Source organism: Anabrus simplex, chromosome 10 (assembly GCF_040414725.1).
Source record: "Anabrus simplex isolate iqAnaSimp1 chromosome 10, ASM4041472v1, whole genome shotgun sequence".
Classification (NCBI taxonomy): Eukaryota; Metazoa; Arthropoda; class Insecta; order Orthoptera; family Tettigoniidae; genus Anabrus; species Anabrus simplex.
Window position 1 is genome coordinate 57,993,008 of NC_090274.1, and position 19,853 is coordinate 58,012,860.

The 19,853-nt window shown below is 37.2% G+C and overlaps 1 protein-coding gene across 1 annotated transcript in view; it reads left to right on the top strand.

Annotated features, from left to right (window-relative positions):
- The window catches only part of Caf1-105 (chromatin assembly factor 1, p105 subunit), a 64,397-nt gene that overhangs the window by 32,691 nt on the left and 11,853 nt on the right, over nt 1–19,853 (top strand). Inside the window, exon 7 of the mRNA XM_067154468.2 lies at nt 2,023–2,244. Coding sequence (XP_067010569.2) covers nt 2,023–2,244 — 222 coding nt within the window. The remainder of the gene's footprint in view (nt 1–2,022; nt 2,245–19,853) is intronic.

Genomic DNA, 19,853 nt, shown 5'->3' on the forward strand with positions numbered 1-19,853 from the left:
TACCAAATTGAATCAACCTTCAACGGCAACTAAGTGCCTTACTTTAATGCTGTTTATGCATAATTTAAAACTTTTATCTCCATTGTGACTGTTTCATCTTCAACTTTTAAACTTTATAGCGTCAAACCACAATGTTTCTGCGATATATGTACATTGTTTATGGACTATTTAATATGTTGTGCAATTCGTGTTGTTGGCTGATGATGACCTTGACCTTAGGTCGAAACTAGTACCAAATAAATGTTTCATTTGTAATGTAACCCGCATTACAAAAATTTTGTATTGAAAAGGTGAAACTGGTAAACTAAACTTTTAATTTTATATGTAATCACAGTTCAATACGGACCATTCAACATGAAGTTTATATCTCTTGTGAGCCGGTCCATGATAATCTCCATGGCACTCGATGCTATGATGACAGTATTGTCTGCGTACCTCAAGTTGCTGTTGTTTTTCTGCCTACTCGAATGCCTCCTTCCCAGTCTTCCGGCACCTTCCTCATAATATGCTCCGGGTAAATGTTACTGAGCAGAGGTGATAGGGTGCAACCTTGTCTGACGCCAGCCTCGTTCTTGAATGTTCCTGAGAAAGCATGAGCTGATTTCAAAAGAGGAGGACGTTGGACTAAGCTGCATGAAGGCAACATTTTCCTTACACTTCCAGGAATTTCCTTCTTGATTGAATTGGAGCCTCCTATTTCTTCCTGTTCAACAGATTATCATGCACCTTGGTTAACTGCATCTGAGTTGTCCAAATTCCTGTGGTTGACTATGGTCAACTAGTTGGTTTAGGCTAAAAGAACTGTAAGAAATCTTTCTGAACACATTTTTATTGTGTTTTTCTGAATGTGTCTGACAGACAGCACTTGACTCTTGAATTATTGCATTGGGTTTCTTTGTTGACAACAATACTGGAAGAATTTATCCCCTGCTCATTCTTAGAAACTTTGTGTACATGTGGCATAACGTGTGTAGCGGAAGTAAAAATATTCAGAATGTCTTGAGAAAGAAGTTAAGATGAAGAAATAAGTGAACTCTTTGTTTATCCAGATGCAAACCATGAGCTGATTCCTTCGGATATTGAAAATGATATGAACAGTGAAGGATCCATCAAATACATACATGGCATTTGACCCTCCCGATTGTCCGGTTCCATGGCTAAAAGGTTAGCGTGCTGGCCTTTGGTCTAGGGGATCCCGGGTTCGATTCCCAGCTGGGTTGGGGATTTTAATCTTCATTGGTTAATTCGGATGGCTTGGGGGCTGAGTGTATGTGCCATTCTTCATCATAGGTAGGGCCCCGTCTTCATAGATGTACAAGTCGCCTGCATCAGGCTTCTTCGGAGGCCACATGTCATTATCCTCTTGATTCATCTTCACTTTATCACCCTTCCACACTGCCTTTGCTGGGAATCCAGGAGTGAATGTTGAAGTTCCCGTGACTGTGCAAGAAGTGAGGAAAATTTTTGGTTTGATGCTCATCACTGAGATGCACTGGAAACCTAATCAGAACTATCGATTGTGCTTCGAATCCTTGATATTTTCTACAGTAATGTCCAGAAATCAATTTTGAGATGAGTCTTGCATGTCTACAATTCAATGACAGCTTCCATTAGCATGTGTCACAAGATGAATAAAAATTTGAACATAGTGTTTATTGCCTAAAATGCCTCTTTAAATAGTCTGTATCAGTTTCCTTGTGGTTAAGATTTTCTTTGTTCATGTCAAATCGTATTTATTGTTTTAAACAAAATTCTGGGACACCTGAGAGTGAATGTGTTAAGAGTCGAGCAAAAGTTAGCATTTGTTCCATGATCTTCTGTACGATTTATGAGAAGTTGAAATACATACCTTTGTAAATTTAATGCTTATTTTCTACAATTAAAAATATTTGAAAGATATTTCTCCTTTAATTTTCCAATTTCTGGTCATCAATAGCAGTCTGGAAATGTAAAATTTGAAACTTTGCCAACTGAACATTCACAAAATTCGTAGAACATTTATTATGTTTCGTTAATTTTCAGACCTGTAGTATATCTACCTTCACCTAATGAGTACACGGTAGCAGTGCGCTTCTGTCCACTGCTATTTGAGCTACACGAAGGAGGCAGTATGTTTGCTCTCCCGTACAGGATGGTGGTGGCTGTTGCTACGCAGTGTAGTGTCGTGTTGTACGACACTCAGCAGCCAGAACCCTTCGGCATCATCTCCAACATCCACTACACCAGGCTTACTGACCTGTGCTGGTGAGTAAATAATCTGCAGGCTGCACCTTGGCAGTATTATCATATTTTGGTTTGTGTGCCTTACTTTCTTTTTCTTAGCAGGAATTGCACAAACTCAAAGGAGTTTAAGGTTTACGAAGGAATTCAACAAGAATGCATTCTTTCTCGACTTCTGTACATTTACAAGGAGTAGATGATGAGATCAGCCTTAGAGGGATGAAATGGAGGAGTAACAGTATGTGGTTGAAAGATTTCTAATTTATTGCTGGGCATGATGATAAATTAGGAATACTACTCAAAAAGGTGGAAGTTATATGAGGTGTATTAAAAGATAATAAAACTTTGAAAACAACTCTTTAAGGCCCGGATTCATCAAGGAGGCTTAAATATACTCAAACCCTGGGGTATTAACTTCAGGTTAATATTTTAATTCATTCTTGTTTGTGAGTCACGCATTTCACTGAGCTAATTTGACAGAGGGCGAACTAACAACGTATTAACGTTTATTGGTCAAATGTTGGGCCGGCCCCGACATTACGCTTTTCTTGAGGAGGTCGAATGTCGGGCAGAACCCGACATGTGATTTACGATTATCTAACGGCAATTATACGCTTCATTGCACAATATTGGTGGTTGTGTTAACTTCTCGAAAGATATAATGAAATATTTTGAAATGTACAAAAGCAAAGTCTATCTGTTTATATTTTGCGTACTCATTGAGCATCATGGCGTCTACCAGTAATATAGATATTTACTTAATCCGGTCCTCTTGTACCATGAGGTGTCGAGGATACGAGGATCTACTCTTATCTCCAGTAATGGCAACGGCCTCTCGTACAGAGAGTCCCCTCTCCTGCAGTGCTTCTCTAATCCCCTCCTCCCATGTCTTCTGCATAAACATACCTTTTTTGAGCGATTCGGACATTATTGATACTTTTGAGAATTCTGGCAGTGATATTACGTTTTCCTTGGATATTCCTAAAGAAATCAAGAGAAAATTCGTGAAAAACTATCGGCCAAGAGAAAGTCTTTGCGAGGATCCGCGAAGCGAGTGCGTCAATTAACACGTGCAAAAGGCTGAACAGAAAATCACTTTTTATTCATTCCAATGAGAAAAGCAACACAAAGGACTTTGCATTGTGTTCAAATAGTAAAATCAGGGATGGTCGACAGGAAAATATGTACGTTTGTGCAACTTGTGCAAATAAACCTGGTTTGTATCCAGGCGTTTGTTTCATGCTGTACCAACGAGAGTTGAATACAGGACTAAGGACTAAAGGTGTAGGTTTGATACGAATTAGAAAAACAGAATCAGTAGCAAATCAGCCCTGTATATAAAGATTCCGTGCTATATTTAAAGTAGTTAAATTAAAGCATTGGTGTGAAATTTGTAAAACTTGCCCCTTTTAAAAACGGCCTGCGGAGCAAACAACCTCTATTTAAATGTGACTGCTAAAGGTTAACCCTCGCTGGAAACAACTACGTTACCAATCAAGATGGCTCTGACTGAGAATTGGAGGTTATGAACACTTTTCTGTGTGATTCTTTTCTTTCTTTCGCGGTACCATATTTTGTTTTCTTACACAGTCCCGTGGTAGCCTGAATTATTCTTTCGTAATAGGCCTGAGAGCAATGATCAAAAAATGGAATAGGTTCGGAATAGAAACTGAAGCACAAATAAAACATTACTCGTGGAATTAGTCACTAAGTACCAAATCATTATGGAATGCAAGAACACGGATAGTGTGAGTTTAAAAGAAAAAGAGACTCACACAGAAAGAAATTACAGGATAATTTAACAGCATTGCCCACTTGACAGTGCAAACTAGCAAACAACTTTAACAGTTATATAAAAATATTAATGACTAGCTGTTACCTATGGCTTCGCTCGCGAGGATTTGGTAAGTTGATAAAAATTAATTTTTCCTTTGTACTGCACTAAGATATTATCTGAAAATCCCTAAAGTATAAAAACTCACCGAAAAATTGCATTTCATTTACCCCAGAACCTCTATGTAAACCATGTTTTTGGCATGACCTTTTGGGGCTAAGATGACCAGGCTACTGGCAGAGCTAAATCTGGAACATGCAACATGGAATTCTATATGTGAGAAACAGTCCTCTTTTAAGTCTAAAAAATAAAGCCTGTTTCTTTATTTATAAAGGAGATTCCAAGTACCGATTTTCACGTCCGTAACATGCCTGTAACAGCGCGAGTTCCAATTGTTTTCCACTATGAACTGAGAGTTCCACCGATTAATATCACCACGTGCAGTGTCTACTTTCTTCTCAAGAAAAATTCAAGTAACTTCATATTCAGTCTGTACAATTCCAACAATCAACCATGTAGCCCTATCAACGACCTGGTTACTTAATACACCAAATACCAAATTCTCCGCTTAAGCTGATATGGTGTATAGTCGACTCTTCTTATGGAGAGTATCAACTACCCATTTTGTTACTCAGACATTGTACATACTTGTATATTTTTATATGTGTGTCAGTTTACATTGTGTTCATTCTTAGTACCATAGCACTCGGTCCACAACCGTTATGTATTACCAGGACCTACTGAATTCCATGAATCTAAAATCATACTAAATTTTTAACCTACAACACAGAGCACCTCATTTGTACTTTTATTCCAGACTTTTTAGCATGTGTGGTGTACTTTTATTATTTATTGCTCACCTATGTCACACATAATATTTCAATTTCATTTGCAACATTTCAAGCGCCATAGCCCTTGTCCAATTCAACCACACTTCATATCGTAAATTATATATTCACAAGATTCTTACTGCTTAGAAACATGTTTTAGGATTTCGCCAAATATTGTGTATGTTTAATATGGCTGATGATGACCCCAAGTAGGGTTGAAACTAGCCCCATGTAATGTAAATAACATTGTAAATACAACTTAGTATTGAATAGGTGGAAAACTCTCCTGTGTGTAATTTATGTTATCTGAGTTCAATACGGACCAATAACATGAAGTTCATAACCCTTGAACCTGTATTTAGGAAAAGATTCCGTAGATCCGTTGCGAACGATAGGTTAGATACCCAGCACGGCGCGGCTCCCACAGCTCAGCTCAGACGATGTCACAGAGGTTAGCAGTTCAACGCGCCGCGTCTCAAATGATGTCACAGCGGCTTGTGCGAAGGTGCCAATTTAGGAACTAGTTACAAGACTAGCCTATGAGAAAAGATTATTGGTCTGGCTTTGTTAGGTCCGGCTTGTAACAAGACTATTGGGCAGAGGGCAGCAAAGCGGTCAACGGGCCTCTAGCATCGCACACACTCCACAAGGTACGACACGATTAATCACCCTGTGAGTAATTAAAACGAATCGGGCGCACTGCACGATTTTCTCTTTTTTTCAACGAAGTTGGCAGCCCTAGCCAGCCTGTACTAACACAGAAAATGGTGGCAGATTTGAGTTTTACGCTGTCTACGTTTTAATTCTTGTAAATAAGAATACTTCTAGGGGTCTATTAGTGGGTCAAAGAAAAGCGTTGGCACCAGGAGGCTCATAGTGAGGTTGCGCGTGAATAACCTGCGCACAGCACTCCAGCCCACAAGAGCCTTGTTCAGAGCTAGCAACTCCGAATCGCTCATACATTCTCGCGAAAAGGTTGCCGCTGTTATATGCCAAGAGTATTGAGCAGTCCCTCTAAATTCATAAAAATGTTGGTTATATTTGTTTTACGTAGGATCGATAAATGCGGAAAAATTGTGACCGAGGACAAATAATTTTTCGACGATCGATGTGATAAAACAATAGTTTGAGAAATGATAGATGCGGAGAAATTTAACATTGGTTTATATGGAATATTTTTTGGACCGAAAAAATTCAACGATGAATACGGGAAAACGACAGTTCCGGGAACGATGCATTGAGGTTCTACTGTATTTGACTTGTATTAGTGTTGTTTATAATCCCTTCCCCTTGCCATCCTTTTTCATTATGTCTCAAGACTGTTACGCACGCGCATGTTGTTAAAAATTCTGTGGCTTCGTTCTAAAAGGGCCAATGTCAAAATACCTGTTTTTGAGCTATGAGCATTTGAAGTTTTGCTTATAATTTTCCAATTATTTTTTTCAACAACTAACTTTAAATACCTTTATACTTTCTTTGTGAATGCCACCTTATTAAACGCTAATTTTTTCTATCGTATTCTTTAAAAATTGCCAGGTCTCTAATCTTTATTGGTAATCTAACATTATTGGCAAGGTCTTATTTAATTAAACGTTAACTGTTCGTTTAGTACTTAACAGAGACATTGGCCCTTTTAACATGTTGTGAGCCAGGATAAAACGTGTTTGTATCAGTTAATATTTCAATTTCGATAAAAAATGACATTGGCCCTTTTAGAACCAAGCCACAGAATTATCCACTTACGGTTCTTCCGGATTTCTCTTTTCAAAAGTTGGCAGGTATGCATATTGTGAAACAGTTATGAATCTTGGTATGTCTATAAGCAAAACATTGAACTGGTCGCAACATGTGACAAAAGTGTGTGAAAAGATATATCAAAGCCTGCATCCCCTGAAACGGTTTAAAAGTATTTTTCCTTGGTCCCTGAAAATAAAGCTCATGCAGTCACTTTTGTTTCCAATTCTCAAACAGTGTGATACAGTTTTTATTGATATCAGTAATGAGCTGCAACTGCAACTTGCCCAAAATGCATGCATCAGGTATGCGTTTGACATACGATCATATGTCCACGTATCCCCATTCTATGGACATTTGGACAGTTATCTTGGTTACGACTGAATGACTGACGTAGACTCCGGTGTATCAAGTGCTTTCTGAAAACACTTCTCCGTACCTATACACCAGATTTCGCTATCTTAGTTCACTACACCTGTTCAATACCCGGACAGGCTGTGTGCTAGAAATTCCTGTACATTGAACCGCAACCTACAACAGATCATTCACAATCACCGTCAGGAGCTGATGGAATGAATTCCCCAATGACGTCAGGGAAGCTAAGTCTAAGACAAAGTTCTTTGCTAGCATCATCTTATAAGCACTTCCAGTCTTTGTTGAGTGTGAATGGGATGCATGAATGAGAGTGAATATAGTTGTTTATTGTAATGTGTTCCAGTTTATACTTTAGTTATACTTAATTTGGTTAGTTTAGTTAGTGATACTTTAGTTAGTTTAGATTATACTTTAGGTTGTAAAGATTTAATATGTTTAAATTAGGTCATTTCAGTTTTTATACTATTACCATATATTAAAATGAAAATTTTTAAAATTCTTACATTGTAAAACTGTACAAATTATATTGTAAATTAGTACTCATTTATATACACTAAGTGATTGAGTGTAAGAAAGGGCTGGAAGCCCTAACTTCGCCACAGTAAAGTCGCTTTAATAATAATAATAATAATAATAGTAGAGCCTCCGTGGCTCAGACGGCAGCGCGTCAGCCTCTCACCGTTGGATATCATGGTTCAAATCCCAGTCACTCCATGTGAGATTAGTGCTGGACACAGCGGAGGCGGGACAGGTTTTTTTCCGGGTACTCCGGTTTTCCCTGTCATCTTTCATTCCAGCAACACTCTCCATTATCATTTCATAGCACTTATCACTCATTAATAAATCACCTTGGGAGTGGCGACCCATTGTAATAACAGCCTATATATGTTTCATTCATTACATCTCTGACCAGGTCAATGACTGGAAAACAGGTTGTAGGTTTTCATTTTCAATAATAATAATTCAATAATAATAATTATTATTATTATTATTAAAAGTTCAAAAAAAATTGGAGTGCGAGATATATGCAGGGAATTAGGAAATTGAACTTGATTAAAACTAATTAATTGTTTAAAAGTGTGGCTTAGACAACTAGTCTGGTGACATTACAAAGTCTGGGTACATCCAAATTGTGTACTCAACATGACCGGTGTGCCCACTTTAAGATGGAGTTTGTGGGAAGGAACCCCAGATATTTCCAATGAATTAAAAAATTTTGTTGGATAACTAGTGGCTTGGTCATCATCCGTATTGAAATGTTGATTGTCACTTAATGAGTCATTAGACGGGATTGACTGGAAAACACAAGTACGTACAGAATAGTATCAGCTTATAAAAGAAACAACAAAGTCCTTGGGTCACATTACTCCGTCATGAATGGAACAACTAGAGAGAGACGGGACCGAACAATTTCAGCTTTTGTCAAAACAGGTATAAATTTAATTTCCAATCAATATTTCAAAAAGTTTGTAAATCAACGCAATATACACACTTGCCAATCTCCTCCATCTGCTTCCCCTTCCATTGCTGCAGACTCCTCCCACTCCACCCTTCCTGATGTTCAATTCGCTCGCTCGCCTACAGTCTGCTGATTGAGCTTAAAGTGCAAACATATCTCCAAGGTCTTCGCATCCATTAGATGAGATCGACTGGAAAACGCAAGTGCGTACAGAATAGTATCAGCTTATAAAAGAAACAACAAAGTCCTTGGGTCACGTTACTCGGTCATGAGTGGAACGACTAGAGAGAGACGGACCGAACAATTTCAGCTTTTTGTCAAAACGGGTATAAATTTAATTAATTAATTAATTTCATTAATTTTACGCGTTGAGTTCTTGTTTCGTTAAGTCTCATTAGAACCATTGATGGTTGGGTTTTTTTTTTTCTCCAGATAATGAAAGTTAAATATAACCTGGCAGGCTAATCCTCGAACACGACTATATCTCTTTCCATTGGATACGCCTTGACAATTGTTTATGGTAAAAGCAGACACACAAACTTTATCAGGAAGAACAACATGAGATCTGTTGTGAAGGGTGTTTGATTTATGAAGGTCATACAGATCCCACCACAATCATCAGCTATGCACAGTAAATTATTAGAAGGACACAGTATCATTAAAATTAAATGGGGTTGAATTCCATAAGTTAAGATTACAAAATAAAAAACAAAATACATACATATATATACACACACATTTAAGAAGTTCAAATATTTAACAATTGGAGTAATGGTCTTGTGGATTTGAGTTCGAAAATGAGACTATAGTTGTTCTCAGAGTTCATGTAACTTGATATTTAATGATAATGTATCATTTTTCCTTATCCATCTCCTGCTGGGTATTTATGGCACTTCTCCATCTTCCTATTTCCTCCCACCATTCCTCTTCCACGATCTTGTCCCATTCTAAGTTTCGTCTTCTTATGCTGCTCTTCGCTGATTCAATCCACCTTGTTCTAGGTCTTCCTCTTGTTCTCTTGCCCTCGCACTTGGCTTCCAGCATCTGTTTTGGAATTCTATTCTCCTCCATCCTCTTTACATGTCCAAACCTCCTTAGTTTATTCCTTTAAACTCTCTCATTTAGCTTTCCTATCCCAACTTCCTTCCTAACATCTTCATTTCTCACTCTGACTTTCCTATCATACTTCTTAGGAATTTCATTTCACTGGCCTGAATTCCACTCTCCTGCCTGCTAGTCAAAGTCCAAGTCTCAGCTGCATAAGTCAGTATGGGTACGTAGTACATTTTGTACATTATCTTTTTACTTTTCCTTGGTACTTCCTTGCTCCAAACACGTTTTCTTACACTTTGGTAGAATGCATTAGTCTGGTGCTAATCTCCATGTCCAACCTAGCATTATGCATTAATTCACTCCCTAGGTATTTAAAGCTGTCCACAATTTCCAGACTCTGACTTCCAATTTTCACAGTCCCCTTTCCTTGACTTTCCCTTCTCGACATCACCATAGTCTTGTTTTTCTCTGTACTGATTTTCATGCCATACTTCTCAGGTTTTTCATTCAGTATATCTAATTGTTGTCCTTTCCCCAGATCACAACATCGTCTACAAATAGCAGTACAGTAAAACCTCGTTAATTCGAAGTCGTTGGGACTCAGAAATCGGACTTCGAATTATGTGATTTCAAATTAACCGCCAATTCGAAATTCAGAAGTACCAACCCTTGCCGCGTTACAAAATATTCTAAGGCCCGTTACTGCATGCATTTAACCTTGATTCACAGTTTATGCCTTTCAAATGCCATGAAAAAAGAACTATTTCCAAAATGTATCCAAGAAGGTGCATTTACAGTATTCAAATAATACACTCGGATATCTCACTGGTAAACATAACCTCACGCAACGAAAGAAAGAAAAAAAAAGCACGATTCAAAAACGAGGAGAAATCTATGCTCGCTCCCATGTGCAAGTGCTTTATTAATTGGATTACTATACTGTAAGCATTTTAGATGCCTTGTATTTACACAGAAAGTTTCCGATGCCCTTAAAATCGAACTTTCGTATGACTATCCTTGTACGATTTCCCGCCATGGCACTTCTCTCGTACTTCAGAAATGTAAACACTTGCCGCGTAACGAAGTATTCTAAGATCCATTAATACATGCAATCACCTCGATTCACAGTTTAAACCTTTCAAATGCCATGGAAAAAACTATTTCCGAAATGTATCCAATAAGGTGCATTTACAATGTTCAAATAATGCACTTGGATAAATCACTGACTAACATAACCTCACGCAACGAAAGAAAAAAAAAAAGCACGATTCAAAGACGAGGATAAATTATGCCGGTTCCCCTGTGCAAATGAATTATTTTTTGGATTTCTTTACTGTTTGCATTTTTATTATAGATGCTTTGTACTGGCATGGAAAGTGCCCGACGCTCTTAAAACATCGTGTCTTATCGAAGTTTCCTATGACGAGGGAATAAAGTATCTCGCTTCCATGCGCATTGCAACGCACTACTATGACCCCCATCCCTCACACTGTACAGTTTCCAGGCTGGCAATTTCTCCTTTAAAACAATAAGACCGTTTGGGCTCGCATTAAAATAAAGCAATGCAGTTTCACCGGCAATGTCAATATTGTTCGGTGCCTACGGATTTATTATATTTGCCACGTTTTTTCGTCAACTGTCGGCATCGCCAGTGTTCGCGGATTCTGTTTTCCCGCACACTGCATGTTGCGTGATATTACGGCGTTCCTTAAAAGGTTGAACAAACAAGAATTCCGATTTCATTCAACTTAGCAATCATGAAGCGCACTGTTGACCCACCGAAGTGAGTAAGTGCGGAAAGCTACCCCTCCACGTTCCGGAACGCGCGTTCTATTATGACGCGGAGCGGATAAATTTAGAGTTGAAATTACTCTAACATACTATTGTTTTAAAATGTAAAGGCAGTTTCGAATTAAAAGTCTGAATTTCGGTAATGGGGCCGACATTGTACTTCGAATTACGAATTATCCGTATTTCGAATTAAACAATTGAAATAACATGCAAAACTGTATCTCATGTTTCCGGGAACGAGAGCTTCTTCGAATTAGGCGGGATTTTGAATTAACCGATTTCGAATTATCAAGGTTCTACTGTATCTCCATCTCTTTATTTCCATAGGCTTCCTTTGTTTCCTTTACAATTTTGTCCATGACCATAATAAACAAAAGAGGTGACAGCACACTCCCCTGTCTGAGTCCAGTCTTATTCCTAAATCATTCTGTCTTTCCAGCTGGGGTTAGTACTCTGCTAACACAGTTGTAATAATTCAGTGTAGCTAGTTGCATTCTAATGAAAGTGGCATAAAATGTCATTGTCTAATAATCCCATAAGAGAATCATTATAAAAGTATGGGTATTAAAAAGACTGTATCATTTTAAAAATGATATTGATACAGGTAAAATCTATTACATGTTGAGGTACATGCTGACTACTGTATAAATGAAAGGTTCAATCTTCCTTAAGTTATAATTAATGAAGGATAACCCAATGTTTTGAAAAGCAAGTCATATCCGTCCATAAGGGTGTTAATGGGGGATATCTGAAAGAAAGAAAAAAAGCAATTTTAACATGAATTGATATAAAAGTTATGGGAATGCAAGCGGAGAAAAAAGAAAGAAAAACTTACCCTTCGAGATTGCTGTGGCAGCACCTACGACTGCTGTCAGTGTCGACAGTAGCTTTGAACTTGTGGCATGACAGAGAAGCAGACGGAGGGGAGCTATGGGAGGGAGGGAAGAGAGCAGGGAAAGTTAGGAGGAGGGAGGGGAAGTGTTTGGAGGATCATTTGTATGGCCCATATTAAATTTTTTGGCATAACACTTGTATGTTATGGGAATTATTGACTGAACATGGACTTTCCCATAACATACAAGTATTACCTGTATCAGTGCTGTGATAATTTCATTTTAAAAATGATAATCTTTTTAACATTCATACTTTTATAATGATTCACTTGTGGGATTATTAAATGACAGCATTTTATATCACTTTCATTTGAATTCAGCTACACTGAATTATCTTTAAATATCAAGTTATATGAATTCTGTGACCAACTATAATCTCATTTTGGAACTCAAATCCACCAGACCATTACTCCAAGTGTTTTATTTTAACTTTTTAAATGTGTATATATGTGTTTTTTTTAAATATATATTTTGTAATCTTAACTTATAGGATTCAACCCCATTTGATTTTAATGTCCTTCTAATAATTTATGGTGAACAGCTGAGGATAGCTGCATGAACAGCCCAAACTAGTACTTTTTGATGATAGAACCTATGTATTGATAAGGTGGAAGAATAAATGGAAATTTTAAATGGAAAGTCATATCCATCAGTATGGGCCCAGCAATGAAATTTATTGCATAAACGTATTAATAGATTCTCAAAACATGTACTTATATATCTTTATACATTTGATGTATTAGCAAATATACTAGACTTTGCATTGTATTGACAAGGCAGGTCTTTAAATAGTTAATAACAGTGATTCAAGACAATACGGCCTATTGGTGTCCATTATGGTCAAAATTATAGATACAGATTCTAATTTTACAACAGTAAATCTTTTTGCATTGATCAGATGGAACATCCCCCTTTTAAATTAGTTACTATATTAATTAAGGAATCATCAGTACAGGCAGTGGTGAAATCCATGTCGTTCAATACTGATCTCAAATGTGGAGCCGCATTCTGTCGCGCTTCTTCGTCTGTACAAGGTGTGGCCGTTCTCACTGGTCTGGGTGTCTTTGATGAGAGCTCTGGGGTGTTCCTTACTGCACTTGCCCTTTTGTCATTCAAGGTGACTTGAAGTTACAAACTGATGCAAGTGTAATGGACTAGTATAACTTGGAAACAATTCTCTAAACCCATGGGTAAATTGTGGAAATATCAAGCTCGATTACTAGATGGTGGTGGTGGTGGTGGTGTTGGTGTTATATTTATTATTATTATTATTATTATTGTTATTATTGTTGTTGTTGTTATTATTATTATTATTATTATTATTATTATTATTATTATTATTATTATTATGCGAGAATGATCCCTTTCGGAACACACAAAGCTTTATTTATGATTTCGTTTGCGGAGGATCCAGGATGCTTTCATCTGTTGACTAAAGATCCTCTTCCTTTCTTCCGTCCACTTGGTACTTGCTCTTTTGGTACTTCATTCTCTGGAGTAACTTCCCACTTGTCAATTTTCTTTCTATATATATTTCGATTCAAAATGTCTTCAGGTTGAATTTGTGCGTTCTTCATGTCCGCTTTTGTTTGTTGTATCCAAGGGAAATTCTTCAGTTTATCAAGTCTTTCAAGAACTTGGTGGGTTAGTCTGGTTTTTGGAAGCCTCTTAACATGTCCATAAAATTTTAGCCTTCTTTTCCTGGGGTCTGCCACAATATTAGATTATTTTTCTGTGGATTCCTTCTTCCGTGTGTGTTGGTCCTAAAATTTTCCTTATGATTTTTCAATCTTCTTTTAGGATATTTTCGAGCTTGCCCTTTTTATGAAGCGTTAGAATTTCCCTTGCATATAAAGCCTCCGGTTTAATTACAGTACTGTAATGTTTAATCTTAACTAGAAAGACATACATTTTTTTGTTGTAGATTTCCCTTGTACTCCCATATGCTCTTCTGAGTTTTTGGACACTGTTGTTTTGGGCTATTTTTTCGTGTCCGGTTGGTTCGAGGATTTCGCCCAGGTATTTGAAGTGAGGGACTCTGTTGATTTGTCCATATTTTGTATTGAGACTATGGATGTCCAGTTTTGAACAGAAAAATTCAGTTTTCTGGAAGGAGATATGAAGTCCTACCTTTCTGGCACATTCCTGGAGAATTTCAACTTGCTTTATTGTTGTGACTTCATCGCTGGACAAAAGAGCCAGGTCATCCGCGAAGGCTAAGCATGGAATTTCAAGCTTGCTTCTTTGTGTCCTAATGTTTACTGGGTTCCAACTGTTTTGTGCTTTCAGTTCTTTTTCCCATTCCCTCATCACCTTATCTAGGACGAGGTTGAAGAGGAGGAGTGACAATCCATCTCCTTGCCGGACACCAGTTTTTATCAGGAATTCGTCTTGAGATTTCTCCCATGAATTTCACTCTTGACTTCGTGTCAGTGAGGGTCTGTTTGGTCAAGTTTAGCGTTTTGGAGTCTAGTCCCTGTTCTTTCAGGATGCTGAACAGAGATTGATGATCAACTGAATCATAAGCCTTCTTGAAATCTACGAAGGTACAGATGATTGGAAGGCTTCTGAGTACCCTGAATTTTAGAGCGGTTTTGAGGTTGAAGATCTGTTCAGTGCACGATCTGTGGGGGCGGAACCCAGCTTGATATTCACCAATCTTATGCTCGAGTTCTTCTATTCTTTTCAACAGACATGCAGAGAAAATTTTGTATTTTCTGTATGATTTCTGTAAGTTCTTTGAGTGAATTTGGACCAAGATTCTTAAAAAATTCTGCAACAATCGCGTCTCTTCCTGAGGTTCTGTTGTTCTTTAGTCATTTAATGTGGCTCTGAATTTCTTCCTGGTTTGGTGGAGGTGATTCTGGGTGAGTGAAACTGGATGCTTCTTCAAGAAATCTTTCAGTGGGTTCGGGGCAGTTATGAAGTTCTGAGAAGTACCGTGCAAGTTCTTGGCAGTTTTCTTTATTAGTAAGGACCAATTTTCCGTCTCGTTTCCTGAAACATAAGTTCTGTGGAATGTATCCTTGGATTATTTCTGTGAACGTTCTGTAGAAATCCCGTGTGTTGTGGTTTCTCAAGTTGTCTTCAATTGAGTCCAGTTGTTTTTTCAGGTGCTTTCTTTTTTCTTGCCTAATGGTTTTGGATACCTGTTTTCTAGTCTCATAAAATTCTTGTTGAGTTTTCTGGGATTTTCTACTGTTGTATTTCTGAAATGCGGATTTTCTCATCTCTAGGGATTGGTCGCATGTTGAGTTATTATTATTATTATTATTATTATTATTATTATTATTATTATTACTTGTGAGGTGTGGCTATGAAGTTGTTTAGGTCTATTATTATTATTATTATTATTATTATTATTATTATTATTATTATTATTATTATTATTATTATTATTATTATTATTATTATTTACATAGTTATGTATGGACTTCATTTGTTACAAATCATGGTCGTATCACTTATTGTGTGTTGTATGATCTGTCTTTTGTAACAAAACATGTGAGGTTATGTCACAATTTATCTGCTGTATGCGTATTAATAAGAGTTTATTTAATGTAAGAACATGTAATTAATTAGTATATAATTTATTATTACCTGTAAATATGCCATCTTACTAATAAGTCCTTATACAGTTGTTTAACACTTGTATAGTTATACAGTGAATAAACCCTGTATAAGCGTTTTATATTTTTCTTACTAATAAATGTGGTATACGCATTGTATTACTATGCAGCACATATACACTCGTTCCAAGGCGTAGGAATCTCTTCATGCAGTTCACTGGCGTTTTTCGCACGTTCACCGCCTTTATGATCGCTTCTGCTGGTTATCTACGAGCAAAACTTTCCGGAAAGTCGCGCGGTAGCACGGCATATCGAAAAGGCAGTGGCAACACAAAGCGAGTCAGCTAGAAATTGGCTTATATTGATATCAACATTTCTTCAGCTTGCTCGTGTAATGAACGCCAAAAAAGAAATGGAAAAGCTTAAGAAAAGATTAATAGCTCCTAACTGGGATAGTACAGAAAACGTCAGCAATTGTAATTGAATCGGCGAGTTGAAAAGGGTACGGTACACATTCCAAAATCCTTACTTTTCAGGAGAAAGGAAAAACTGTTTTCTAGCTAAAAAGAAAGGTTTGATCAAAAAAGTTTCTATTAGGCATTTATACATCATATTTCTGCGTATTCAACTACAAAGTATGGAAGTCATATTACGTACAGTTTTCAAGTTATACCATTTTTTATGTTGAGGAATATGTCCCTTTTTAGGGTACTCAAATTTGTTAAAGATCTTTGTAGAGGCAGATAATGTATAATAAACTTGCAATTTCAAAAGTCTATTAAGCAGTAACACATTATTACACAAAAATACGCCCTACCATCATTTCTTTTATAGTCCTTCATTGTCATTCCGTCTCTTTAATGTGTTTTACTTTACGAAGATGTCTAGCCTCCATAACCTCTGAATGGTGTATGTCTTCTACGTTTAAAATACCGTGAAGATCATCAACGTTATCATCCATTCTTTCAATGTCTGTTCAATGTTAAATGGATAAGTCGAATATTTCACCATGATTATATTACTGTAGACAATAAATATCACGAAAATAAACTGCTCACCCGTTTCTTTTTCCGCTACTTGCTGCTATACAGCGCTTATACAAGGGTCCTGGTCTGTATAAGCAATTCAATGAATAACTATAACAGATGTATACACAGGAGACTTATACGCGGTTTATTAGTAACGAATTTCACATAAACGGTGTATAAACCTTGTATAAAAGTTATACACCGTTTATTAGCAAGACGGATGATGTATAAATCCAATATAATGTTGTGCAACACAGGATAATAGTCCAGAACAACGCATCCTTGTCACTAGAGCTTTATAGAGTGTTCTATTCATTTGTACATAGGTTATTGGAGACTCGAGAAAATACGAGAAAACATGTTGTGTCATACTTTTCTAGAAGCCTGGCCGGGCAAGATATATAAAGAGACAGTCTTTGGAGTTGTAGTTGAGTTGTTAGTGGGACTTGCTAGTGAAAGTCGTTAGTCGAATTAAGTGTGTGAACTCATGTTGTAATTCTGTTGTGTTGGTAGGGTTGACATGCTAACGTAGCTGTCAAGTGTGTCAAAATGGCAGTTTATTAATGTGTGTGTGTATAACGTGTATATAATTTGTAAATAAAATAGTGTATTCAATTAACAGCATTTTGTGTGTGCATCTTTGTGAATACGACAAAACACCGAAGGGACCATGCTTTTTAAGATGATCTCATTCAAGACCGGGTCAGTGTTTTGGTTTGGTATTTCAGCACTTATGCCATAAATCTGGTTGGGGTAAATTTTAACAGAAAGCCAAAATAAGGCACATATATGCAGGAGACTGCGTTTATGCCATTCTACTGTGAACATCCAGCATTCGATGGGACGAAAAATGTTACTTTTTGCCAAAATAGTTATAAATTTAATTACTTCCTATCTGAACAATCGGGCTACAATGTCATTATGTGTGATAACCTTCCTTTTTGGGTCCGTATTGAAAGTATTTTTAATTAATAACACCAGTATGTTTTTATTGTTCACCCACCTATTGAATACAATACAATCTTAAAAATTAAAATTGTTAATTATAAAAATTGTTAACTTAAAAAACAATAAAAACATACTAGTGTTATTTACTACAATGTCATGCCGATCAGTTGGCTTTTGGCCTGCAAGCAACTCTAAAAACAATTCTGTCCACTTGGGATTGCAAGTCATCTTTACGAACACGTCTGGCCATCGGTAATGTCTGTTGTATGCTAATGCATCTGGAGCACGGTCATACCTGGCCCAGCTTATTTTTATTGGCGGTGCTGTAAGAGGCTGTGGTGTCTTGTAAATGCATGTAGTTTTCAGTTCTTAATTTTCCCTGGTTTTGCTTGGTATACAACAGTCTTTCCGACTCGATTTTGGTGAGCATGTCAACAGTGAATTATTTAAGGAGCTGTCTCTAATGAATAATAGCGTTACAATCAGAAGAGTGACCCTGATGAAACAAGCATAAAACTCTATAGCTGAAACCTTTCTGTTGGAATCAGTCTGGTTGTTCATGGGGTCAATTTTAGATGTACAGAAGTGATATCCGTCTTGGCCATTCCAGAAAATCATGGGATATTGAAGAGCATCGTAAAAACAGTGTGTTTCTGCAGCCCTAATCAGACTTTAGTCGTGCTGCTGGAGGATATCACAACTATCAAACTTCATCACCGGGTGGCGCGTTGAAATGCCTCTCGGGCTTGCCAAGTGGCTGTCGGTGTGCGGGGATAACCAGTTTGAAGTCGTCTTGTTGATTGGGCAGATGCAATAATGAACTGAAGCGGTGATACATCTGTCCTTGAGCAGTGAAAGTGGTTGGATAGTTGTGAGAAATGATGTGGCCACTTGTTCCAAATGATGTCATCTGAAAGCAAGTGTTGTACTGCCTTATTTTCTTCAGAAACTCTTCAGACCGAGATGTTTCTCCTGTAAGCAATGTTTTGAGTGACTCTAAAGGCTCTTCCATTACAGGAAATTTCAGTTTTCCAACAGCACAGCACATTCTTGCACTCTGCCTTTCCATTTGAGAATAGAAAGTCTCCTTTTTTTTTCTCCTCCAATAGAGCATTTCAAAAGTTTGATGCAAGGCTTTGCAGGCATTTGCTCTATAAAGCTAGCGTTTTGTCTTAGGCCAGACTCATCAGAGTGGGATGTATTAGGCCCTACCACTGATGCTGGGGTGTATGCAGGTGAATTTATCAGAAGCCCATTAGTAGAAGCAAAATCTGATAACTGCATACAGAGATAAATCTTCACAATGGAGTTATCCACCTAACATTTCCTAATGAGGAAATTCGTTTTTTTCATCGATAGAGCATTTAACTTTCGCTTTCAATCTCTCAGCTGATGTATGTGTGAAAACTGTCAGGCATATTTACCCCACTATGCACATATTTCTTTTAAAATTACATGGAAGGCACACCAATAAAGATATCAATATGAAAGTTTGTAAACTTAGAAAGTATATATCACTTATTATCACTGCAAGTAAGTCATGTCCCTAAATCAGAAGAGTTCCGTTCATAAAAATAATAAATTTGGAAACAAAGTTACAAGTTTCAGATTTCAAAAGTTTTGAAGTAATTCTGAGAAATGGTGTTCAGTGCACAAATTTGTGATTGATGTTAGTAGAAAGGTCATATTATTGTTTACTAGCATGGTAAATATGAAGATTCTATGTGCATTAGATCCAACGATAGATTAAATTGTGTAAAGTGATGTATCACTGAAAAGAGTCAGCCATTTTGCATGAAATACACAGTTTTTTACTGGAGGTACTGGATTGTCATCGTCGTCTAAACTTTCTGATTCGGACAAAGAAACATCATCACTTGAATAACTGTCAAGGTATTCAGTGATATCGTCAGCTTAATGAACTCTCTTCACTATGTCACATGCGATAAATGACTAGGCCTAACCTAAATGAACTATATCCAACACCATTATAAATGGTCCGTTATTGGACATCATAAATTTTCCAGCTAACTCATTCCTGGTTGCTAGCATTTCGCCCCCGTGTGCTAAGTTGGGCTCATCAGTTGGTACCTAGCACACCCACCAAGACGCATGGCTA